Source organism: Zootoca vivipara, chromosome 1 (assembly GCF_963506605.1).
Source record: "Zootoca vivipara chromosome 1, rZooViv1.1, whole genome shotgun sequence".
In the NCBI taxonomy this organism is placed as follows: domain Eukaryota; kingdom Metazoa; phylum Chordata; class Lepidosauria; order Squamata; family Lacertidae; genus Zootoca; species Zootoca vivipara.
In genome coordinates, this window is record NC_083276.1 from 30,309,475 (window position 1) to 30,335,307 (window position 25,833).

The window sequence follows — 25,833 nt, forward strand, 5'->3', positions numbered from 1 at the left end:
CCCAGACTCATATAGATATCTGCTCTGTAGTTTAATATAGATGATTTTATTTATTGTTTCAGATGATTTTTTAACTTTAGCATTGCCATTGTGTGTTACATTAATTTTTACAGCAATGAGACTGCTGTGATAAAGGGCAGGTTATCAGTTCTTTAAATACATAGACAAATGCTTAATATGCCTGCAGTACCTAAAATCCTGGAAGTTAAAGGTACAATGGAACCTTGGAAGCTGAACGTAATCTTCTCTGGAAGGACGTTCGACTTCCGAAACGTTCAAATTCAGAAATGCTGCTTCCAACTGGCTGACAGCTAGGCTTTTTGCAGATCAGAAGTTGCGTCGAACGTTCAGGTTCCGAGGAATGTTTGAAAACCAGAACATTTACTTCCGGGTTTTCAACATTCGGGAGCCAAAACGTTTGGGAATGAAGCGGTTTGAGAACTGAGGTTCTACTGTACAATGAAGGGGATGGCGTACTTTATTAGTATTTTGTCCAGCAAAGCTTTCAAGACTGATGATGGAAAGCAGCACTAATGGTTTAATGCAATCTGTTTAACAGAGAAACTGAAAAGTAATGGGAGTTCCTTTATGTCAACATATGTCGTATTGTTCGGCATTATGTATATATTATTTCTTTGATTATTTCTTTCACAAATGTGCTTATAAAATTGATTTCAATGGTCAGGCCAACTTCCTTTTGAATAAGGTTTATTCCCAGGAATCATATGAAACAAAAGCTGCACTTCTACAAAGCTTTCTGATGCATTGTTTAGGCTGGTCAATTAAATTACTGCATTATGGCACTAGTATAAGAGGAAGCATGCTATTAAGGAAGATAGTTGAAAATAAACGTAAGACAGAAACAAGATGAAGTATGGTCTTCATATCTTCACTCAGAAGTATTGAGGCTTAAAGAATGTAAAGACCCTGAAGGACCAGGTGCGCAGCCTGGGAGTCATTTTGGACTCACAGCTGTCCATGGAGGCACAGGTTAATTCTGTGTCCAGGGCAGCTGTCTACCAGCTCCATCTGGTACGCAGGCTGAGACCCTACCTGCCTGCAGACTGTCTCGCCAGAGTGGTGCATGCTCTGGTTATCTCCTGCTTGGACTACTGCAATGCGCTCTACATGGGGCTACCTTTGAAGGTGACCCGGAAACTGCAATTAATCCAGAATGCGGCAGCTTGACTAGTGACTGGGAGTGGCCGCCGGGACCACATAACACCGGTCCTGAGAGCTCTACACTGGCTCCCAGTACGTTTCCGAGCACAATTCAAAGTGTTGGTACTGACCTTTAAAGCCCTAAACGGCCTCGGTCCTGTATACCTGAAGGAGCGTTTCCACCCCCACCATTCAGCCCGGACATTGAGATCCAGCACCAAGGGCCTTCTGGCAGTTCCCTTGTTGCGAGAAGCCAAGTTGCAGGGAACCAGACAGAGGGCCTTCTCAGTAGTGGCACCCGCCCTGTGGAACACCCTCCCAGCAGATGCCAAGGCAATAAGTAACTATTCTACTTTCAGAAGACAGCTGAAGGCGGCCCTGTTTAGGGAAGTTTTTAATGTTTGATGCTGTACTGTTTTTAATATTCGGTTGGAAGCCGCCCAGAGTGGCTGGGGAAACCCAGCCAGATGGGCGGGGTATAAATAATAAATTATTATTATTATTATTATTATTATTATTATTATTAGACTCTATTATCCTCAGCAGCTCAGCAGGAAATGCAAATACAACTCACTTATGTGAATGGTAGAATAAAAGTAACTGCATCAACCAAAACACACAAAAAGCTACAAGTTAAAGGATTTGATTATTTGTACATTTTCCAACAATAAAAGTTAAGTGCATATTACACAGCTCATAGATATTTGTATTTTCAGAAATGGTATACTCAATTCATATCATTTTGCCTTAGGTAAGTGTTCAGAGCTGCAAACAAGAGACGTACAAATATTGTCATATATATTTTACTTGGAAAAAGAAATGAAATACCCACCTAGTTTTGCTTCAGAAGTATCCATCTCCCATTTGCTTTTCGGAATGTAACCCTAAATCATATACAGAGAGAAGCTCGAAGGATTAGAGAGATATAAAGAGACATAACATACATTTAAATTTGCAAAAGCATTATACAGCAAACATTTCCTTAGGGCTACCTGAATGTGAACTGTGAATGGGAAAAATGTTTTTTAAAATGCAAACTACTGCAAAAAAATAAAAATAAATCACAATTCCTTCATATCCAGTGCAAGAAATCACTCTCAGTAAATAAAGGGCTCCTGAGTCGGTTTATAGCAACAACAGTAGAAATACATATTACATTTTTCTCATTGTGGCATGATCTGAAGTATACTTGTGACAAGTCACAGAGACCCATGCACATCATGGCTCTCCAGATTTTCCCAACTCTGTGTGCTGCATCACAATGCCCTAATTTTTGGGAGGGGGAGAGGGTGTAGCAGGAAGGAGGCTTAAGAGGTTCTAGGGTCTGAGTAAAGAGTTTTACCAGTTGTTATTTGCATTCTTTCCAGAGTATTTTCCACAAACATAGGTTCAAATTATTTATTCTGAAATAGGTATCTTTTTTCAACAGTACAGAAGAATTCCGCAATTTGTGTTCTGACTACATAGTGCATTTTTATTAAACAATTTTATAATGGCACAAATATTTAATATGAGAAAACAAAAAAAATGCCGTGCGAATCCAGTTTTATTCCTTTGGCTAGCTTTAGATTATATTTTATATATGAGGATATATCCATATGCTCAGCTTGAGTTTGATGATGTTTCTGTTATATAGTGCTAGTCACAGATGTAATGCCAAATGTAATGTGTGAACTTAAACAAGTCCGGTTCCAACGGAGCACGTCTGAAGTACTTTATGAGTTACCTGCTTTTTCAAAAATAAGAAATCCCATCAACCAGCTATTTGGTAGCAAATGGGACTGAATACAGTGCTTGTTCTTTCTCCTGAGCAGCTGACACTATTTCAGCTTTGTAAAGAAGACAATGTTTATGCAGCCCGGGTTGCTGGATTGGAAAGAGGTACTGAGAGAGAAACACATGTTTTGTGAACAAGACTGCCCCATTCGGCTACAGACACACATGCATGGGCCCTAAGTGGACCAAAGTGAAAGTCTGTAATAACAAAAGTACAACCCTAACCATCATTCTTTGTTAACCCATGCTAAATGGGGTTGCCCTTGAAAAGTGCCCGAAGACTTTAAATAGTGCAAAATACCACAGCCAGGTTGCCAGCAGGAACAAGCCAGTCAGAGCATATTATTCCAAGTATTGGTTGATCTGCACTGTCTGCTGACTGGTTTATTCAGTTCAAGGTGTTTGTTCTTACCTTTAAAGCCCTACACATCTTGGGCCCTTTGTATCTTAAAGGCCAATGTATCTCTAGTAAGTACTACCTCAAGGGCCTGCACAATGCAAAGTTTGATGGTTGATGGGTAACAGGTTTGGTGGATTGTCCACTAGGAACAGAGAATTTTTAGTAGTACTGCTAGTTCTATGAAATGCTCTCCCCAGAAAGACCCACCTATCCCCAAAATGGTATGCCTCCAGGTGCTAGTCAAAAACTTGACTCTTTGGGAAGACGTTTGGAGCCCAGTGATTCTGTTCTCTCATGTATGAGTTATTCCATAGTCCTGTGTTTCCAATGAAATGACCATGTTGTCTATTTTTGTTCTGCCACTGTGTACTTTTGCTTTGGTTTTTACTGTGCTCTTTTTATTGACCATGTTGCTACCTGCCCGAATTATTTATATAATAAAGCAGGATATAAATATTTTAAATAAACAAACCTTGTAAACCCTTATAGGTAATTCAGTTCATATAAATCCAATGAATGATCCTGAGTTCCATAAGTACGTTTAGTTTCCTCATTTTAGAATTTCAGGAGTTTACTGCTTCTGTGAGAATGTATTAATTTGATCCTTAGTTCAAACCATGTTATTAAAAATGAAAAGCAAACAACAGAGGCCGAAGGCAGAAGGCAGAGGAGGAACTCTTTCTTCTTCTGATAGCCCCACAGCTGCTTTTCTCATTTCTTCCCCACCCACCCGTTTGAAATACTGTCTCGGTTGTTGCTTTTCCTTACAAAAAAAATTGAGGGAAATATACAAAAAAAATTGTGTAATGTGTAATTTGGCCCTCACTTCTGCTATAAAGAAATGGCATAACACCAATGGAGTAATTCCGATTTCAAGAATGAAAAGCAAATAACCTCTCAAATTGGCGCAATATCCCTATGTATTTAGAATATTTTCCAGCTATTAGCCATTGGGCCAAAATTCTTCAAGCTGTTTTTCAATGGCGCTGAACCTTACCTGTGAGTTCTGCTCGCAAAATGGGGGTTCCCCCTCTACTGCAACCTTCTGCACACCCAGAAATGCAGTTCCTGAGGGTTTGGAGACCCTCTGGAAGGGCATGAAATAAGCATGGAAGGGCTGCAATGGGAAGGGAGAAGTGCTGAAAATATGTAGTATCTTCCCTTGTGTAAGGAGAAGTACCTTTTGCTTGGCATCTTTGGGTCCAAACCATTGTCACTGTGGATCAGAAAATGTGGATCAAGAAGTGGTGAAATAAAGAAAGTGCACAGTAAGAATACAGTGGTACCTCTGAATGCGAACGGGATCCGTTCCAGAGCCCCGTATGCAACCAGAGCAGTACGCAACCTGAAGCGCTGAATCTGTGCATGCTTGCCGTGCGATCCGGTGCTTCTGCACATGGCGTCATTCGGTGCGTCTGTGCATGCACGAATCACTGAAGACAAAGTAACCTGTTCCGGCACTTCAGGGTTCGGCGCATTTGTAACCCGTGATGTACGCATCCCACAGCGAACGTAACCAGATGTATGACTGCAAATGGACTGTTATTCCAATGGAGGGGTGTAGAAAGTAGAGTCTCCCGAGATTTGGTATTGGGACAGCCACTTTTTAACGATGTGGAGTAAGGGGAAAGAAGTGAGGAGGCCAAGTTTGCTGATGTTCACAGTCATTAAAACAAAAAGAGATTTTGAAGAGCTCTGAAAGGACCTCTCCAAACTGTGATAATGGATGACTAAAATGGCAAAGCATTTCATTGTAAAGAAGAGTAAAGTGATACACGTCAGTGCAAAAAACATACATCTCACGTATATGTTCAAGCAGTCTGAACTAGTGTTGACTGACCAGGAACAAGACATTGGAGTCGTAGTGCATAGCTCGATGGATATGTGAATATGTTGGCCCAGTGTGCAGCAGCTGTGAAAAAGGCAAATTCCATGCTTCGGATCGTTAGGAAAGGAACTGAAAATAAAATTGCCGATATCATAATGCCGTTACACAAATCTATAGTGCGACTGCATTTGGAATACCGTGTGCCTTTCTGGTTGCCTATCCTCAAAAAAGATATTGTAGAATTGGACAAGGTTCAGGAAAGGGCAACCAAAATGATAAAGGGGATGGAGCATCTCCCCTGTGAAAGGTTAAAAACATTTCAGGCTCTTTAGTTTAGAGAGAAGAGAAGCCAGAGGCAACATGATAGTAGTAGTAGTAGAAGAAGAAGAAAAAGAAGAAGAGGAGGAGGAGTTTGGATTTGATATCCCGCTTTATCACTACCCGAAGAAGTCTCAAAGCGGCCAACATTCTCCTTTCCCTTCCTCCCCCATAACAAACACTCTGTGAGGTGAGTGGGGCTGAGAGACTTCAGGGAAGTGTGACTAGCCCAAGGTCACCCAACAGCTGCATGTGGAGGAGCGGAGATGCGAACCCGGTTCCCCAGATTACGAGTCTACTGCTCTTAACCACTACACCACACATTACGCCATGTACGTTATGGAGAAAGTAGATAGAGACAACTTTTTCTCCCTCTCTCATAGCAAAAGAATTCATGGACATGCATCCAATGAAGCTGAATGTTTCGAGATTCAGGAAAGATAAAAGAAAGTACTTCTTCACACAGTACACAAATTATGGAATTCTATCCATAAGAGGCAGTGATGGCCACCAACTTTAGAAGAGAGGCTTTAAAAGAGAATTAAACAAATGCCATCAAGGGCTACTGACCCTGATAGTTGTGTCCACTGTCAGAGGAAGTATTTCTGAATAGCAGTTGCTTAAGTGCTGTTGCTGGGGGAAGGTCCAGGACGCTGGTGACCCTCATTTGCCAAGGTCGGAAGTCAGTCTTAGGCTAACAAGCTTTGGTATTTGTCTTTTTTTACAAATCATTTTTATTAATTTTCCAATACAAACAGCCAATTAACATATAATCATATTCCAATAAAAAAAGTAAAAACAGTAACAAAAGGAACCAAATTGTAGTCCAAATCATTATTTTTCCCCCCCGGGCTTCCCACAGTCTGGACCTCTTGAAGCATATCCCCGATATCTCGTTCCTGCTTCTTCTTCTTGTTCTCCTATTTTCCACATTCCGATTTTATCACTTTAAAGTTCTCTGTCCCTGGCTATGCGATTCTCAATCATGTCCAAAATCATATATCCTTACATCCATCGAGTCCAGCTTTATTTGTAAATATATATTTTTCCAACTGTCTATTTGGCAGCGCAATTTTCCTGCTTCATTCCAATCTCCGATCCAGGCTGTTATCCAAGTCTTTGTTTGAAGTTTAATGACGCAGCAACTCCCGTGTTATTAAGTTGTTAAATTATTCCCATCTGGGCTGTTGTCCAAATCTGTCTTTGATGTTAAGCATATGTTTGCATATTGCAATGTGAATGAACTGTACTCCACAGATGTAAATCATTTGATTGATTGGCTTTCGGACACCACACAATCCCCCCTCCTGGGCCCTAGGAGGGGGGCTGCTAGACATCCATTTAGCCTTCTCTCTCACACTTAATGAAGATTCTGCAAACAGATGCACTATGTTTTGCCCCAAATTATTGTCTCAAATCATGACAAAGTCAGCCAACAAGCATCTCCCACTTCCCTTGAAATAGGGAGAAACTTTCATTTTTCTGTGCTGCATCACAAGCGCCATCTTGTTTCTTCTTCTTCTTTTTAATCAAGTCTTTCCAACCGAGTAAAGCTGCACAGTTGAATATGTAATTATAAATAGAAGTCCATCTGTACTCCTCAAAGTAAATTAGGTTTCTTAATGAGGCTTGGCATAGAAAACCAATTATAAGTATTGAAAATAAAAGAAAAAAAGAACATACCAATCCTTGTAATCCAAACATCATGAGATTCTCTTTGAAGTCCAAACTTAAACGCCAGGGACTGTAGAATTTTGCAGGTTTTTTCTTGGTCTTCTTCGGTCCAGACTATGTCTGTTTATTGTCCAAATCTAATTATTTTATCAAAACAGATATGGGCGTGGCTTTGGAGAGTGCTGGCCGTGTCGTGCTCTGAGACCCAGTGTCCTGCCGCTTGCACAATGCAAGCTGGCAATCTCGGACAATCTACGGGTCTACGAGATAGTCCTCCCCCACCCTGGGGAGTCTGCCAGGGCTAACTACCCCCATATCAGCCCTGAATTACTGGCACGGCCAGGATCTGATCGTATGGGAGTCAGCCATTTCCCACCGCCGGAAACAGGAAACAAGCTTTGGTATTTGTCCATCCATCTGATGTTTGAAGACTCGCTCACTGAGTCACCAGAAAAAAATGCCCAAAAGACTAAACCATATTTATGAACTGTTGAGCTGCTATCCTTCATCCTAATAGTTGTTTCTGATTAACATTCAGAAGGGGATTATTGGGAAACAGTCAGGAACAGACTACCCTCCTGAGGAAGGCAACATCCTCATGGTCTTTTACATGGTCTGTTTTACATGGTCTTTTACATGGTCTTACTGTTTTAAAGGGACCCAGGTGGCGCTGTGGTTAAACCACTGAGCCTAGGGCTTGCTGATCAGAAGGTCGGCGGTTCGAATCCCTGTGACGGGGTGAGCTCCCGTTGCTTGGTCCCAGCTCCTGCCAACCTAGCAGTTCGAAAGCACATCAAAGTGCAAGTAGATAAATAGGAACCGCTACAGCGGGAAGGTAAACAGCGTTTCCATGTGCTGCTCTGGTTTGCCAGAAGCGGCTTTGTCATGCTGGCCACATGACCTGGAAGCTATACGCCGGCTCCCTCAGCCAATAATGCGAGATGAGCGCGCAACCCCAGAGTCGGTCACGACTGGACCTAATGGTCAGGGGTCCCTTTACCTTTACATGGTTATTCTTGCCATCAGCAGAACTTCCAAAGATCTCAGGAGCCAGTTGCTGGATGCTTTGAGAGATATCAAAATGTTACCAGTCATTGCTGGGGCATCTCCTTTCATCTCTAGCTACTGCTGCTAGAGGTTAGCTACTGCTGCTCAACTTCCAGGCAGATCAGCAAAGCCAACTGAATTCCAGACGCTGGAATTTGGCTGTTTGCGGCGCGTATCTATCTATCTATCATCTATCTAGGTGTGTGTATGTGTGTGAGAGAATAATCAAAGAAACATGGTCCCCATAAAACAATCAGGATCACCTCAGCTTGTATCAAAGTCCAAAGAGGCCATTCCTCCGGCCTGATGCTCGTAGCTTCCAGCTGGTTTTTCCAGTACGTTGAGTAACTGTTTTACTTTGATATTGGTTATTTCTTTGTCAGAGATGCATCAATTATTTCTTGACATGTCTCTGAATAAAGCACCTTCTCATGGTTCAATTATATATGAATCTCAGGAATCTCATAAGTAAGCTGCAGAACCCAAGAATAGTCAAAATCAACCAATGCATGGCACTTTGTGTCTTCTTCAGGAACTTCAATTCATAATTCTTTTGGGGGTGAACTGGTTCAGGATCTTGAAGTTCAGAAAGTGTTATTTGTGCCCTATTATCACTGAAGGGGAGGGAAGGTACCAGTGGAACCTCCTTGATGAGCTGTTCAACAGTGGAATGTAAGACCTGTAAGTGCTGTTCAACAGTCGAACCGACTACCTCCCATATCTCAGAAATAAGCAATGGTATCAAAACCTTAATTGGATTTCTCCTTTTTTAGTGGGGAGGCTTGACCTGGTTAGGAAAGACAGGACAAATCTGGCACAATACACACAATCCAACTGTTCTCTCTCTCAGACAACTTGGCTGGGGATTGTGCATTGCTGCATGCTGTAGAAGAGCTGTAGCAATAACCCACTTCCCACAGGCAACGAATTCTGTGTTGGGCTGTTGTCTGATTTCTTCCTGACATTGGTGTTGCTCTAGAAAGAAGGGCCTATCTGGTTGTCAGCTTCTTAACCAAGCAATCTTGGGTCTTCTAGCTTCCTTTAAGCCATTAAAACATGTAATCTCCACTCACGCAGAGCAAAGGAAACAACAACCTCCTTTTGGCTACGAGCCTTATGTTTCATTCCATTGGAACACGTAATGTGGTGGTCAACAAAAGAGGTTTAAAGACTCTCTCAAGGCAAATCTAAAAAAAAAAGTAGTATAAACACCAACAACAGGGAAACACGGGCCTGTGAGCGCTCCAATTGGAGAACAGCTTTTACCACAGGTGTCATGGGCTTTGAAGACTCTTGAACTCAGGACAAAAGGGAGAAAGGCGCATAAAGGAAGGCACGCCTGGCAAATCCTCACCATGATCAACTCTCGCCTGGGAACCTATGTCCCCACTGTGGAAGGACGTGTGGATCCAGAATTGGCCTCCACAGTCACTTACGGACTCACTGTTAAAACTGTGTTTATGGAAGACAATCTTACTTGGCTAAGAGTGATCACCAAAGAAGAAGTAGTAGTTCAAATGTTTTAGCCATAAGTTTCTACAGAACACATTGCCCAACATGGAACACGAAGAAAACTATCCTTATCTGCCATGGTTAGGTTATGTAGGTCCTCCCACAAGTGCTTTATCACCAGTCTCTGTGAAGATTTTTCCTGTCTTGAACTACATATTTCATTCCCATCTTTAAGAGCTTTTAACCTCAGGTGATAGAGATGACATATACGCTTCTGGTAGAAACATTCAGTACTACTAGAGACTTTTATGGCACAGTCTACAGCAGAGATTGCAGGGGATCGTTTATGCCCTCTTAAAGTATCTGAGAGACTCATGCACTTGAACAGCAATGACATGAGGAACATCTTTCAGATCTCTTTGAGGATATTTTTACCATTTGAATTCCAGTTGATTTCCAGCTGGAAATTTTGGTCACCTGGGACCATGCCCTGATGTGCCTGTGGAATATGCTATCTGCATTTTGCCTAAAATGGCTACTACTTCAAAAGCAGTCTCCATGCTAGGCCAAAAAGAATAAAAAGAGCATGTCTGTGGAATTATCCTGCCCTTCAACCAAGGTGCTAGCAGGATGTGAAGATGGAAAGAGTATAGAATCCAAGAAAGGATCGTTAGTGCTGTAATTCAGCATATCCTAACATTTTCTACTTTGCAGTCCCCTTCAAGAGGAAAGAGAGTGAAAGATGAAGATCAATGTTCCCCTCTCAGTTATTGGTGACTACATTAATGATGTGTCTTGCCTCTGCATCAGAGTTCAAGAGGAGTTCTGTCCTCCATTCAGAAGGCAGTATTGAAAGTAGAATATTTTGTTGCAGGAATGTCATGTTTAAGAGTTCTGCTTTTTGGAGTTGGGAGAACAATTTGGCTCTTTGCTGACTGCTCTCTTATCAGCTGGATGAGAATGAAATCTTTTACTTAAGATCTTCAAAGGCTGAAATCCTGTAGTGGGGGCTTGCTTATGAATAAACAAGCACAGGATTTCACTCAAAGAGCTATTTCTTATAGCTAGAAAAAGTTTAGTTAAGAACAATTCTTCAGAAAACTGCAAAACGAAACTAACAATCTGAACATCTCTTTCTACATTCAAGATTTCAAAGAAAATTTCTCCATTCTAAAATAATGAAGTATAAATCCAGAACTCCCATATTGTTGGAAATGGTATCAGCCAGGAGAGGGGATTTGGATTTTAGTGCAGACAGAATCCCTTTTAGGCACTGTAATAAGATAAATTTGTTGATGGGGTTGGGCTAACGTGTTTCCTACCAGTTCACTCTCTTCTTCCTCTGCATCTTTTTTGTTTTCTTCTTTCTGATCTTCAATGTTTGCATCAAAATCCTCCATCTCCACCTAAGCCAAGGTACAATTTGAAAACTACACATTACCTGTTTGTTAGAGATGTTGCAGCACTAACTTTGTACTTAAATAAAAGAGACTCAAAAACATTTTTTGAATCAAAGATATGTATATACTATACAAGTAAGATTTATCTTTTCTACAGAACTGTACTGTATTTATTTATTCTTCTATTTCTCACCTCAGAAATTGATGAGAAATTTGCAACTTGCTTTTCTATTCCACACACATTCTTTAATATTGATAACTTTACATTACAATTCTTCTCTTTCTCTCCACAAATATGTTGCTTTAAAAAACCCCTCAAAATGTACACATTCCTATGCTTTCTTACAGTGGCAGACAAAAAGTTTTGAGCGGATGACTTTCTTCAGACACTTGTTATGCCTGTATTAAGTGTGAAAATGTGTATTTGTACCCACTGTATACTGACAGCCCATACAATTACAGTAATCTATTTCAGAAAGCTAAAATATTTACTCAAGAGTGAAAGAGATTAAGACTTTATGGAATGATATCAGTCAAACCACTATCAGTCAAACCACTATGCTTTGCTGTACGTTTCCTCATGGGAGTCCTGTGGCGGCCTCGGGAATGTACAGTTCTTCCAGATGTCTACTACTTTTCAATTAAGATTTCACTAAACCATGAATCTGTAGTCGAATCCTGTACCTGCTTTCTACTTTAAAAACTATCCATCTTTTCTAAAGCCATGAATATCATATACATGGATAAGTTGGCTTCTTGGAAATCTCACCTCTTCAATAGCAGCATCTTGTAGCAAAGAGCGAATGTCTAAACGTATCATATGACGGGGTGCCGTTTCCCAATGATCAGCCATCTGGAATTGGGAAATGAGAGTTGGAGCAGTTTCTACAATATTCAGTATAAATAATGCGCTGGCTACTAGGACCAATGTAGTACTATAAAATGCAGTACCTTCAAAAGAGACAAGTTTGCTTCCCCCACCGCCCACCAAAAAAGATGGGTAATTCTTGCAGCTCTAAGAAAACGTTAGTGACTCTGTGCCTCCAAAACTTTATAAAGTTACCTTACTGATCTCCTTGAGCTTGCGTCCATGGACATTTCTCTTGCAACAAGTTTGGTTGTCTGCAGTAATTTCGGCTAGGTAGACCTAGAAAGCATGAGGGGTGGGGAGAGAATGTTCTCAAAAACATCTGATTCATTTCCCGCATATTTTCCAAAGTAAGCTTGGTGAACTAAGGAGAAGGAGTGTGTGCAAATTTAAATGGAAAAGGCAAGGCTAAAAGAATGCACGATCAGTGCCAAGGATCCATTTGGACTTATATGTGGCAAACTACTGGCCTGTGTGCTCATGCCCCTCAGTCATTTCTTGGATTTTATGGCTCTTTTCTAGAGAGGCTTTCAAAGTAATTAGCAACAAATATATTATAAAAACAAATCACTGTAAAGGCAGCATTAAACCATGTGGCAAACTCAAAACAATAATTCCCCAGTAAACTACAGCACCCAGATCAGGAACCTTTTATTGCCTCTCTGTAAGTGGAGACAAAAAAAATGGTACTCTGATTGCAGGGAATTCCACAACTGGCTGCCATTCTAAGTTGCAAAAGGGGAAAGTGGGCCGTATTATTCTCTTCGGGTTCCCACATGGCTTCCTACCTTCTACCCCCCATCATCCTGCTAGTTCTTTCTATCATGGCCTGGTTAGATATGCTTCCAAGTCCGGCCAGGATTTCTGCTCGGGCAAAAATCTTGTTTAGGCACTGTCCTTATGTTTCACTAACTTTGCACTCTGCCTTCAGCCTGCTTGTTGTCCCCCTTATTGACTGCCTCAGGGTATCTTAGGCCCTTGCATGACACCTCAATTTCAACTAAGGCCATTAAGAGAAATGTAAGAAGCTACCTAACATGAAATCAGACAATTGGTCCATCTAGCTCAGAACTATCTACCCTGACTGGCAGGGTGTCAGATAGGAATAATTCCCAGCCCTACCTGCTGGTATCAGGGATTGAGCCTGAAATTTTCTGGGCTCCAATCCCCCCCCCCAACATTCTTGGCAGTATTGTCCTTATATACTACAGGTACCCAAGTTTGAGTCTGCCTTGGCTGCCAGTGGCCCAGTGTTAATGCTCAGGGTTCAAGGGCATGGAAAACTTGTTTGGGAGCAGCTAACGATGACAGAGATTATCCAACAGTGTTTACCTCAAAACCTTTTGTTTTTGCAGCACTCCAGAATTGCTCAAAATGGCGTACTCTGTCATTAATGGCATCAAGGATGATAAAGGGGAAAAACCCATCATCCAAAGTCTTTTTGAAAGTTTTGAATAAGCTGGCACGATAGATTTCTTCCATGTCAGCTTCATATTCATACTCCAAAATCTGCTCCAGAAAAAGAGAAGGTTAGCTAAAAGAAGAACAAGCCTTTTTGCTAAAATCTGAAATTCAGTTATGTACTGCTATCACATATGCTGGTAAATACTACATAATAAAATTGTAAGGATGTCATCATACTGCAGTTCCCATGAATGCCAATAGATGGCCATGGGAACATTCAGGACTTCAAAGCGCAACATGGTGTTGTCTGAAAGCCCTATGCAGCCCAGCACTCCTATCTGTGCCTCCTGTTGTCACTGAACACTACTGCAGTGGTCCATGCGTAATGGAGAAGAAATATGTTGCAAAAGTTGGATCCAGACATATACTGGAGGAATATGGGTTTTTTTGTTTTCGTTTTTTTTTATATAAAAAAACAATTATTCCTCCCCCCTCTGGAAAATATGTTCCGGAGGATTGGGAGGAAGGGTAAGGTGTTGAAAAATCACTTTCCCCCTTCATCTAGGGAGAATCTCTGCTGGATCTTAGTGCCTTCCAACAAAAGGATCCTTTCTGTAGTCAGGTGGGACTCTATGGATCTAACACAATGAGTTAATCAACAACTGAAAGTACCTTCTTTTTAACTCTTTTCTTTGTATCAGGGTCTCTCTCTTCTTTCTCTATTTCAGTGATAAAATAGTCGTCCAGGCTGAGCACTCTGGGTGCAGCTCCTCCACATTCAACTTCCTTATCCTGGGAAGGAAACACACAATTAATAAATAGCCTGCATTTATGGTGCAAGTGCTTCAACTTAGAACATACAGCACCCCCTCACAGTTAGTAAGAGGGAATTCTGTTTTCCTCTCTTCATTTCAAGTCAATCCAGCCGCTATATGTTTTAGAGCTCTGAATGATTAAATAAAGGAAACTGTGCACTCAGACAGCTGGGACCAAAATGCAACCACATTCTATTCTTCAGTGAAGACTGAAGATGCGAAAGGAAGCTGCTGGTTATTCACTCACCCTGATAAGCTTAGCAACATGAGTCTTTCCACTGCCTGGCAATCCTCTCATGATAATGACAATCTAAAACAAAGAGAGCATAAATTAATTGTATTATTATTTACATATTAATTGCATCTATGCACCGTCTTTCTGCCAAGGCACCCAAGGTGGTTTACAATTCTTTATTGTAACAACTTCACTGTTCTCTCACAGGGAGCTGCTGAGAGAAACATTTTGCAACCTCAGAATCAACCAGGCACCACATTTAGCAGCATGAGGAATGGTAATGGTAGACCAGTCAACTCCTCTTCTCGCTTGCTACTCAATCATGGCAGCCCCTGTGTGGGGATTGTTTTCACCCTCACTGGGTAGCAAGCAAGGGGAGGGAAGATCTGGCTGTGCTTGGAGAGCAGAACTGCACCCAAATTCAGTCAAACTTTGGAAGGCATGGGAATCTGTCTGGGGAGATTACACATTACATAAACATTAGCTGAAGCTGAAGTGCCTATTTCCATAGCTGCCAAGTTTTCCCTTTTCTCGTGAGGAAGCCTATTCAGCATAAGGGAAAATCCCTTAAAAAAGGGATAACTTGGCAGCTATGCTATTTCTCATGCATTTTGCTGCTTAAGATTAGAAAGCCACATTCAAACTACTCACCCTCTCTGGTCTACTCTCCCTTCCAGGTGGTTTCAGTATATCATCCACATTTTTAGATTCTGGTTTCCTCTCTACACGAGGGGCAGGTGGTGGTTGTCGGGTTAATGATGGAGCAGAAATGGGCATTCTTTCTTCAGGGTAATTTCTGCGGTCACCTTAACACGAAGTTCACACAAGAGAGAAAAACAAAATTAACTAAAATTATGCACTGTATGAAGAGAACATTAGTTCCTAAAAGACTTCCAGTTCTGTTTCCAATATGCTTTGTGGGGTGCATGGGAAGCTTGCAGGGGACAAGAGGAAATTTACTCCATAAGCAAAGCAGTGTATTTGATGCTGCCCATTATCTATTCCAGGCATCCCCAAACTTCGGCCCTCCAGATGTTTTGGACTACAATTCCCATCATCCCTGACCACTGGTCCTCTTAGCTAGGGATCATGGGAGTTGTAGGCCAAAACATCTGGAGGGCCGCAGTTTGGGGATGCCTGATCTATGCAGTACATGCAAAGTCTTTGGATGTTGAAAATACTAAGAGTCTCAAACTTCATAGTTATTGCTTAAGGCAGGGAAGGGGAACCTGTTGTCTTCTGATGTTGTTGGACTCAAACTCCTATGATTCCACACTAGCCTGGCCAATAGTCAGAAGTTGGGTCTTACTGATATTAATAATCAGACAGATTGAACAGAGTTCTTTATTTATTATAGATCTATCTATACTGCCCTTCAATCAAATTCCCCGGGGTGCATCACATTAAAAAGTTCCATTACATTGTACAGTAATGCAAATATGATTATTCTTAAAACCCCTCCCTTTAAACCAAGGAGGGTCAGATATATAAATGTAACTTCAATCATTGCTAATAACTTTATCCTTAATTATAAGGAACAAGTAAACGAGTTCATATTCCCAAATTCATTCTGAGACCTTAATATTCTAATATTTCTTCAAGGTTTAAGATTTATACCTCCAAACATCGGAGGCCCATGATCATAAGGTGGACGATCAGGTTTTCTGTCATATGATTGTCTTTCAAACCCTCCCCGTCTTGAGTTTGAATGGTCTTTGTCACGATAGGACTGAGCTCTTGAAGGAGATGGCCTGCTAAATGAAGACAGCATTTTGTAACACAATCTGCATGATTTCTCTGAATATTACACATTTAACAAAAATGTACATGAGAGTCTCTGATAAACCAATTCCTGGCCAATCCTAGACTTCGCTGCTGGATGCAATGACTATCACACCTTTCAACCAAGAGGGGAAGAAATTTTTAAATGCCTGTCCTGCCATGGCACATGCTCACAAGGCTTCAGCTCACAAGCAGGACATGAGTACAACAGTGCTCACTTGACTTGTGATTCCCAGCAACTGGTATGCATACTCCCTCTGAGTTTGGAAGTAAAACATGATACTCACATGTACAAAAAAAAAGAAAAAGAAAAAAAGAGAAGTGACAGTTCAAAAACTCAGCTCCGCAATCTGTATGAAGACACACTTCTGAATCCTACTTATCCCTCCTATATTACATACCTGTCATCTCGTTGATAGCGTTCTTTGTCAAATCTTTCCCGTTCATGTTCTCCAGAAATACGGTCCCTGTATGACTCTCTCTCTCTCCTAAAGTCTCTGTGATCAATATTGGCATTATTCTGCCGCTCAAAATAAGCATCTCTTTCCTTGATATATCGATCCCGTTGGCCTTGGTGTTCTGGAAAATGAAGTCAAAATAATTTAAAGAGTTATTCTACAGGATTGCAGAATGAGGTAGAAGCATCAAGTAGCAGATTTCTTGGGTTGAACTACTTCAGACTACAGCAAGGGATTGCATGTTTGAATGCTCTTTCATTTTAAACACGCCATTCAAGGCAAAACACAAACAACAAGGAGAAGGCTATTCTAAATCTCTTCCCCAACGTGCTAGTTTTCTATGTACAGGGAGCTTTTTAAATGAGGGGGCTTTCCATCCTACCGTCAGTCTGGTACAGTCTTGAATTCTACCACCTCAGTCTACATCAGCCGTCCTCAACGTGGCGCCCCAACAATCATGGCCAATAGGGATTATAGATGAAAACATCTGGAGCACATCAGGTTGGGAATGGGGATGGCTATTGTTCTCCATAATATCTAGAACAACTCTTTGAGTATTTACAAGAATTCAAGACATGGTGAAAGCCATATTGCTTTAAAAAGGGGGTGGAATGTGTGTATGTTTTAACAAGGAACCTACCAAATATCAAACTGATGCCTGCCTTCTACTTAAAAGAGACATCTCAGAGACACCAAAGTATACCCACCTTTTGAAAAGGGCTGCCTCTCATGAGGAGCTTCTGGACGCAGAGGTATACGCTCCCCATAAGGAATTTGTCCACCTTTACTACTGGTTATATCTGTCAAATACAAATTAGCAATAATAAAATTAAGAGATATTGCCCCAGATACCATCTTTCAATAAATGCATTCAGACCATCACCAGCAGCTTGAACATCTGGGAGGCTGGGGAAGATTTACCATCCCTGCCCTCCCCAACATTTCCCTTTGGCTTTTGTCAATCTCTGCAGGAGGAATGATGATGGCAGTCAGCTGCAAGCCATCTAGCCTGGTGAGGAGACCCCAGTGTGGTATAGTGGTTAAGAGCGGTAGCGCAATCTGGTGAACCGGGTTCGCTTCCCCGCTCCTCCACATGCAGCTGCTGGGTGACCTTGGGCTAGTCACACTTCTCTGAAGTCTCTGAGCCACACTCACCTCACAGAGTGTTTGTTGTGGGGGAGGAAGGGAAAGGAGAATGTTAGCTGCTTTGAGACTACTTAGGGTAGTGATAAAGCGGGATATCAGATCCAAATTCTTTTCCCACTCTGAACTGCATTTATTAAGCCCTTGGGAGTGCAGTAAGACTAGATCCAAGAACCGGAACTTTTTTGTCAGTTAACTTTTTTTTTTTTTTTGCTCTGTAATGTATTTAAGTCCAGCTTATTTCTTTTGCAGTACTGAATTTATTCTGTTTGCTGAATTGTTGGTTTTTGTCCTATTTGAATGTATCAATATGTTTTGAATACCACTTCTCTCCATCTTGCCCCATTAATGTTTTATAGTCTGAAAATAAGTGGATACCTCTTATAATCTTGTTTGGGTGGGAACAACTTGGTGTAGAAAGGCAACCAAAAATAAATTAAGCCAAACTAAATCAGCCAACCAATAAATGTCATTTCTTCAACAAAGACATTGGCTTGAGGGACAATAATAGGAAACAGCTGCTTTTTTTGTTTTAAAGAAGAGCTGTATAAATTGCTTAGTCATCAAAGAGCATTTACCACAACGTGGTACTGTGCGTTACTTACAAAGCTTTAATTAAATTAAAAACAGGCATTCTCCAGCTAAAGCTCTCATGAGAAAAACACCACAGGGAGAAAAACTAGCAATGCTGTAATTTATTGATGGCTAATAGTTTTGTTTCCAAAAAACAAAACAACAGATTCCAATAAGGAACCTTAAGTAGAAACACAAAAAAGGTTTTGATTAGTGGGCCCCCCACCTAATCAAATATTATCTGCAAGGAGGGACTGGGGTGTTTTGATATAGCAGCAACCTGACACAACAGTATATGTTTCAACATAACATAACAAAAGCATTAAAAAAAAAGATTAAAAAAGCAGAGCTGCCTTCCTCAATCATTTCAATGTCAAACCAGGCCAGTATTCTGTTTCCACACTATTCATATTTTTATAAACCTCCACTATGTTATCTTTTCTCTAAACATTTTAGCCGGAAATGTTTTTAGCTGTTCCTTACACAGAAGGTGCTATTAGGTTTTGTGAACCATTCAGACACACAATCAGCTTATGAATACCTAGGTAACAACCAATGTTACCAATATCTTATCATTTACATCATATTCTTGCAGTAAAATGGCAAGTTCAGACTGAACAATGGCAGTTATAGAGGCTGCAAATTGGCACTTTATTATTTATCTGCATAAGGCCCAAAGTATTATTTGTTATTTGTATTTATTAGCCATCTCATAACACAAATACTCTAGATCGTATTCTGTATAGGAAGGAATAAAACAAGAGCCCTTTCTCATTCTAGTTCACAGACAGGCTAGACGATTTAAGGATCAGGGAATCAGACATAACATCAAATTTCTCTATTAAATTATCAATGTAAAGATCCCCTAAAACAGGCATCCCCAAACTGCGACCCTCCAGATGTTTTGGCCTACAACTCCCATGATCCCTAGCTAACAGGACCAGTTGTCAGGGATGATGGGAATTGTAGTCCAAAACATCTGGAGGGCCGAAGTTTGGGGATGCCTGCCCTAAAGGGTCCATTTTAATGCACAGAATGTAGACCAGCACAATGATGACAATTATATTGGCAATTTTTTTCCTACAGGCATAATTATTCTGTTAATTAGCATTATTAAGATAAACAGTATTCACCTTGCCCATGGCCGTGTCTATGCCCATAGTCAACAGTTTGATGTATAATTGGTGGCTTGGAAAGTTGTGCTATACCTGACCCAAAGGAAGTTGTGATTGTCGATGAAGGTAATGAGAGATCTGACGCAGGTAAGTCATTCTCTGATTTTAACCCTTTATCTTCACTGCTATCCCAAAGTCCCTGGAAAGAATCCTCATCCCAACGTTCTTGGCTCATGGCAGGTGATGATTTGACCATAGCAGCTGGACCTTGAGCGGCTGCTGTAGTTGAAATGGGAATTGGAGTACTTGACTGTGTTGGGAGGGGGCCCTTTGCGGCTGGAACAGGCAGCCTTGTCGCTGGGACAGATGGCTTTGCAACTGCAGTGCCTGGCTTGGCTGTTGGCGTACCTTTCCGAAACAGGACGGGTGGCTTTGCTATTACAGCTGGAGTAGGTTGTTCCTCTATTGGTATCTCAGCGTGCATTTCAGAAGAGGCCTAAATAAAAGGATATTTTTAAATAAAAGTTACATGAAATTAACAGCAATTTAAAAAATGTTGTCAGATACTGTCAGAACAAATGTGTACTTTGATACTTAAAACAGGCCTTTTGGGTTACAACAGAGATAAAAGGGTACAAAGATAAGGCTAATTCTTTTTTTAAAGGTGGTTACATGGAATTTAGGGAAGCGGGTGGCATTGTGGGTTAAACCACAGAGCCTAGGGCTTGCCGACCAGAAGGTTGGTGGTTCGAATCCCCGTGACGGCATGAGCTCCCATTGCTCGGTCCCTGCTCCTGCCAACCTAGCAGTTCGAAAGCACGTCAAAGTGCAAGTAGATAAATAGGTACTGCCACAGCGGGAAGGTAAATGGTGTTTTCGTGTGCTGCTCTGGTTCACCAGAAGCGGCTTAGTCATGCTGGCCACATGACCTGGAAACTGTACGCCAGCTCCCTTGGCCAATAACGCGAGATGACCGCCGCAACCCCAGAGTCGGTCATGACTGGGCCTAATGGTCAGGGGTCCCTTTACCTTTTCATGGAATTTACAATATTGAAACTTATCATAAGGAATGCGTATACAACTTGTGTCAGTTTCAGCTTGCTGCCTTATCAATCTCAGTTGCCCAAATGCACCTTCTCATCTAAAGTTCTTTCGTGGCCAGGTCAAGTTTTGTAAATCACCCAAATGTGGATCAGCCATAGTAGTGAAAACAAACTATGACAAAACACAGCTACAGATAAAGTTGTGGCTACCTGGTATAATATGATACATATTATAAAATTGTTGTTTTGCTTGCCATGAAGCAGTGGCATTACTTCCTCCACATGGTTGTATCTTTGAGATTGCTCTAAGTAGAGAAATTTACAAATGTTCGATCCAGACCTCAGTTAATAAGGAGTGTTTTTTCTCAGCTACATCTGACAGGCACCCAGAAACATCCATCCATGTTTTGATAATCTCAGGGATCAGCTGCTCTAGCATGCTCTATGTGGGGCCACCCTTTAATGCAGTGGAAAACTTGCCACCAGTAGAAACGAAGTGGCCCAGCCTAATTCAAAATGATGGTGACTTCCTAAAGTCCTATATAGTCCAAATCCAGTACATCTTTGGGAGACCCTGCTCCTAGACTCTCCCGTCTCCTGAAATCTGCAGGAAATGTGTACTGGAATCGAAGTGAGAGTTACGAGGATGAAGAGCTGGTTTCTTCATAATGATGCCCCATTCTCAAGAAAGACCTGCCACAGAACCTCTGCTGCCTCCGACCATGGATACAGAGCATAGCCATAATGACTGGTAACAAGTATGGAGGGACGGGGAAGCAAGCTCAAGCATAAGTTCTTAAAAGTTGCCATTTAAAAACCTTTTTTAAAAAGACAAATACAAAAAACCACGTGCATCACAGTAAAGTCACACTCACACAATATTTTCGATAGCAATTTACCTGAAAGTTATCCTTCCTAGCAAGTGTCTGCGGTGGCAGTTTAGGAACAAATTCATTCATCTTCTTCATATGTTCTTTCTGTTCTCTGCAGTCAAAAAATCATATTATTCAACTTAAATGTTCTTTTAAAAACCACAAAAAGTATATGCATGTCTTAAACAAAATTTTAAGAAGCACCAGATTTACTCATGTCCATCTGTGGCACCAACACTGTGGAATGCCCTCTCTAGGGAGGCCTGCCAGGCTGAGAGGCTAGTTACCATAATTTTCCATCTATAAGAGGCCCCCATGTATAAGACATTCCCTATTTTTGGGGACGCAAGATTTAAGAAAATTGGGGGGGGGGAGATGGCCCAGAGTATAAGACACCCCCTAATTTTTGACATTATTCTTTAGGGAAAAAACCTAGTCTCATACATGGAAAATATGGTAGTTTTAAGCGACAAACTAAAAATTTGGCTACTTTGTAAAACATTTAGCCCAGTACTTCCAAAACTTCACACACACACACACACACACACACACACACACACACACATACCCCGGCCCACTTGAAAATTGCTGAGCATCTTGCTGGACCACTTAATTATTGTTCTGCCTATTGTCACAATTGCAAAGCACTGTGAAAGATTGTGTTATGATTCTAAATTGTGTTCTTATTGTTTCTTTTATTTCTTATATAATATTTTATTCTACTACAACTTGAATTTCATGGAACTCATCTGTCCTTAAATATTTTTCATCTCGTTTTGCTTGGCAGTTTGGATTTTTAGGATTTTGGCAGGTTTTTTCTGCTCCAGTTGATTCTTTTTAGTGCATTTTCTCTAATTTGTTGCTATATTGTTTTAATATAGTACCGCTAGTCACTTTAGGCTGTCATTTGACAAGCAGGGCAGACTTACAATACACAAATGTTTTCAACAAAATGTGGCACTTTTCTCAGTGCCAAAAATGAACATTAGATACTTCACAGAGTGTGTTTAGCTCCCAAGGTACATTTCTTTTTCACACCAGCTCAAATCTCATCGCAATTTCTGAGGATATCATTTTGGTGTTAAGGAGAGAAAATTCAAGCCTTTGTGATCAGAATTCTCACATATTCCCAAAGAACGCCTGCAGACCACTTCCCCAGTTCAGTAAATGGCAAAACACACCACTGTTGACAACAGGAACTAGCAACAGAGATTTTTCTACATCTCAATGGAAGTTACCTTGTACCGACTGGCAGCAGCTCTCTGGGGTTTCCTAGCCTTGCCCAGAGATGTCAGGGATTGAACCTGGGACTTTTGCATGCTCTAGCACTTGCTCCTGTCTTAGATTTATAAACGTCACATCATATGCACTGCTTGAAAATCTAGATTTGATGTATCCATGGAGTGAAGTGTAATATGACAGCCAGGCAACTTTTCACGAGAGTAATTTAAAACCAAGCACAACAAAAAGTGAAGTGGCCTCCTTTGAGGCAGTATTCATCTGAGTGGACTTTGTACCCTTTCATGTGAATTGACTGACAATGCTGGACCTTTTGCTTTCATGGGCTCCCTTTTCTGAATTTCTTAAAAACATTGCAGGTCTGCATGAACAAGGTTCTCCTGCCTGAATCTTCACTACTCAGCTTTAAGGATAAGTGTGATCACCACCAGCTACGTTACCTGACTTTTTTTTCTAGCATGGGTTGCGCAGAACTGTTCTCGATTCTATGGGAGGTTCTTCAACAATAAAAAAACCCACCCATTTTAACTTCATTAGTTTAAGACTGAAAAAAAGTGCTGTTTAAAGCATAGTAATCTCAATTACCCTTGACTTATTAAACTTGCATACCCTTCCATTATCTAAGCTGACCAAAATGTACACAGCTACTTACCACCTAATTATATGTATTTTTGCAATTTGCAAGAGGGAATGCAAGGCAGAGGGGAGATGAAAAAGCCAAATAAACAAGAACAGCAGCCAACTCACCGTAGCATTTTTAGCTCTTGGGCAGCCTTCAGGATTATTTCATGTTGCCTTTGACTAAGGACCATTACACCTCCCTCAGAGGTCAAATTTGGCTCGTCTCCCAGCAATTCAGATGAGCGTGGTGGCAGAGGTGGCGGATCCAGATGATCATCTAAACGTGGGAATCTGTCGATTTCATCTGGATACCACCTATCCGAAAATCTTTCCCTTTCCCAATCACCCCTGTCAGGTGGGAAATCAGATGGTTCCCTCCATGTGTCATGTCTCTCTAGATACTCTCGAATTCTGAGTTCCCCCCGGTCTCTGGAATCCCTGTTGTAGAAATCCCTCTCTCTCTCCTCCAGCCATCGCTCGTCACGGTATCTGTCTATAGGAGGAAGTGGAGGAAGGGGTGGCAAAGGTGGGAGAGGAGGTATGTCCAGATCACTAAGCCTATCTCTGTCGCCCAGTGGTCTTAGGTAATCTCTGTCCCAGTCTCTTTCTAAATCACGATCATACACATCCAAGGGTCTTCGGACCCTGTCCAGATCTCTGTCTAGTTCTCTCTCTCTCTCCAATGGCCTTTCCCAGTCATCCCAATATGGTTCTTGTCTATCAAGATCAGCAGATATTGGAGGTAAAGGAGGTAGCGGGGGAAGAGGTGAAAGAGGTGGCAATGGATGACGGTGTGCTAACAAGTCATCTCTCTCATATGGATCAAGAGGATCATCATGATATCGCTGGTCGCGCTCAACCCAGTATCTGTCTCTTTCCCAATCCTCCAATCGTCTGCGCTCTAGAGGAGGAATATCTTGGTATTCAAATGAGTGCTCCTCTTCCATGCCTGCCTCTTCGTAAGACCATGGAGGCCTGGGTGGTTCTTCATGGAATGGAGGCAAATTATCCATACCACCTCCAAGGCCTGTGTCACGTCTGTGCAGATCCCTCTCCCGGCTACTAGGCCTTCTGACTGGGTCTCTCTCCCGGCTACTAGCTTGCCAACCTGGTCCCCTTTCACGGTTACTAGACAGCCGGTCCAGCCCCCTTTCTGGACTACTGGGTTGCCTGCCTAAGCCCTTTTCCCGGCTCTCTGCATGGCCTTTCTCTCTGCTGCCCATCTGGGGAGCTGGTTCCCTGTCTCTAGCTGGTAACCCTGTGTCTTGGCTTCTCAACTGCCTTCCCAATGCCCTTTCCTGGTTGCTCAACTGTCCACCCACCCCAGATTCCCAAGTGCCCGACTGGCCCTCTGGCATCCTGTTGTGGGTTCCTGGCCCACTGTTTACATCTCTGCCACCTATATCTCTGGTCAGACCTCTACCTCTGTTTGGTACTCCCCTTCCTCTGGCATCATCAAATCGGCCTCGGCCCCTACCTCTATTGTCTTCCATTCTACCCTGGCCCCTGCCCCTGCCCCTGCCTGCTGGCCCTTTGGCCTGGTTATCTCCCAGCTTGATTTGTCCCCTCTCCTGACTTTCCAGTTTAGATGGCTCCTGGCTCTGATTATTTTCAGAAGAAGTCAGTTTGTTTTCTGCAGAATTCAACTCTTTATTTCCCATTGGCGCTGGTGGTAACATTTTCTTCCCCCCTGGAACACTGGAACCTGGTGTCTGATGGAGAACATCCGAAGCATGAGGAGGTTTTCTTGATTCTTCTGTTTGCAGTTCAGTCTCCGCAGAGCTTGGTTTCTTTGTTTCTGACATTGTTTCTCTGCCCTCTTTTCCGGACGAATTTTGCTGTGCTTTAGACATGACTGTACCTGGCTGAACAGAACCAGTAACCTTTGTATCTGGTCTAGGTTTAGATTTATTTGCCACTGTCTGATTATTGCTCATATCAGTAAAAGATTCATTATGTTCTGTCTGATGGTTCTGTTGTCCCAAAGGAGGCCTAGGCCCCCGCCACCGTGGTCCACTTGCTTGGGAAGCCTGCATTTGTGAAGAGCCTGAGGGAGTATAAAATGCTGCTGCTGGGCCCCGGGGAATTGTCCCCTGTTTGCCTGAAGAGCCATCTACAAGCTGATTTTGAAATCTTGACCTTGGACCTTCTAAACGTTGCCCTTGAAAATTAGGTCCTTGCTGTCTTGCAGGTTCAAATTTATCAAAGTCTCTTCCTTGTGGTGCATCAAATCTGTGTATTAAGAAATGAGACATTTTATTCAAATAATAGATTTTGTGAGACTTTTTTTATAAGAAAAACTCCATAAATCCTCTTGGAAACAGCTGCCAAATTAAAATCTCATTAAGTAATAATGATACACAAAATTAACCAAAATATTAGATTTGCTGCATGCGAACGGAGCATGACAGAAACAAGTATTGGATTCACCCATATCTATGCTCATCTTCTCCACCTCTTCCTCAGATAGAAATGAATAATGTCTGACTCAAGAACCACCTCATTTGGTTCATGGGGTCAAAGATGTAGACACATGCAGTATTCCACTGAGTCAGGTGTCTTCATCCTTTGGGAAAAGCAGATAGAGGTTGAGGCACAGGTATGTGTGA

The 25,833-nt window shown here is 41.7% G+C and overlaps 1 protein-coding gene across 4 annotated transcripts in view; it reads right to left on the minus strand.

The window, feature by feature from the left end:
- The window catches only part of YLPM1 (YLP motif containing 1), a 55,196-nt gene that overhangs the window by 13,483 nt on the left and 15,880 nt on the right, over positions 1-25,833 (minus strand). For 2 of the 4 annotated variants that reach the window (XM_035108509.2, XM_035108491.2), the window contains 14 exons: positions 23,351-25,456; positions 21,392-21,476; positions 19,468-19,945; positions 17,326-17,418; positions 16,562-16,739; positions 15,996-16,132; positions 15,030-15,184; positions 14,391-14,453; positions 14,001-14,120; positions 13,257-13,433; positions 12,120-12,203; positions 11,826-11,909; positions 10,979-11,062; positions 1,994-2,045 (listed from right to left, as the gene is read on the minus strand). In XM_035108509.2, the coding sequence (XP_034964400.2) occupies positions 1,994-2,045; positions 10,979-11,062; positions 11,826-11,909; positions 12,120-12,203; positions 13,257-13,433; positions 14,001-14,120; positions 14,391-14,453; positions 15,030-15,184; positions 15,996-16,132; positions 16,562-16,739; positions 17,326-17,418; positions 19,468-19,945; positions 21,392-21,476; positions 23,351-25,456 (3,896 nt within the window). The remainder of the gene's footprint in view (positions 1-1,993; positions 2,046-10,978; positions 11,063-11,825; positions 11,910-12,119; positions 12,204-13,256; positions 13,434-14,000; positions 14,121-14,390; positions 14,454-15,029; positions 15,185-15,995; positions 16,133-16,561; positions 16,740-17,325; positions 17,419-19,467; positions 19,946-21,391; positions 21,477-23,350; positions 25,457-25,833) is intronic. The other 2 variants (XM_035108517.2, XM_035108499.2) reach the window with 2 other exon arrangements.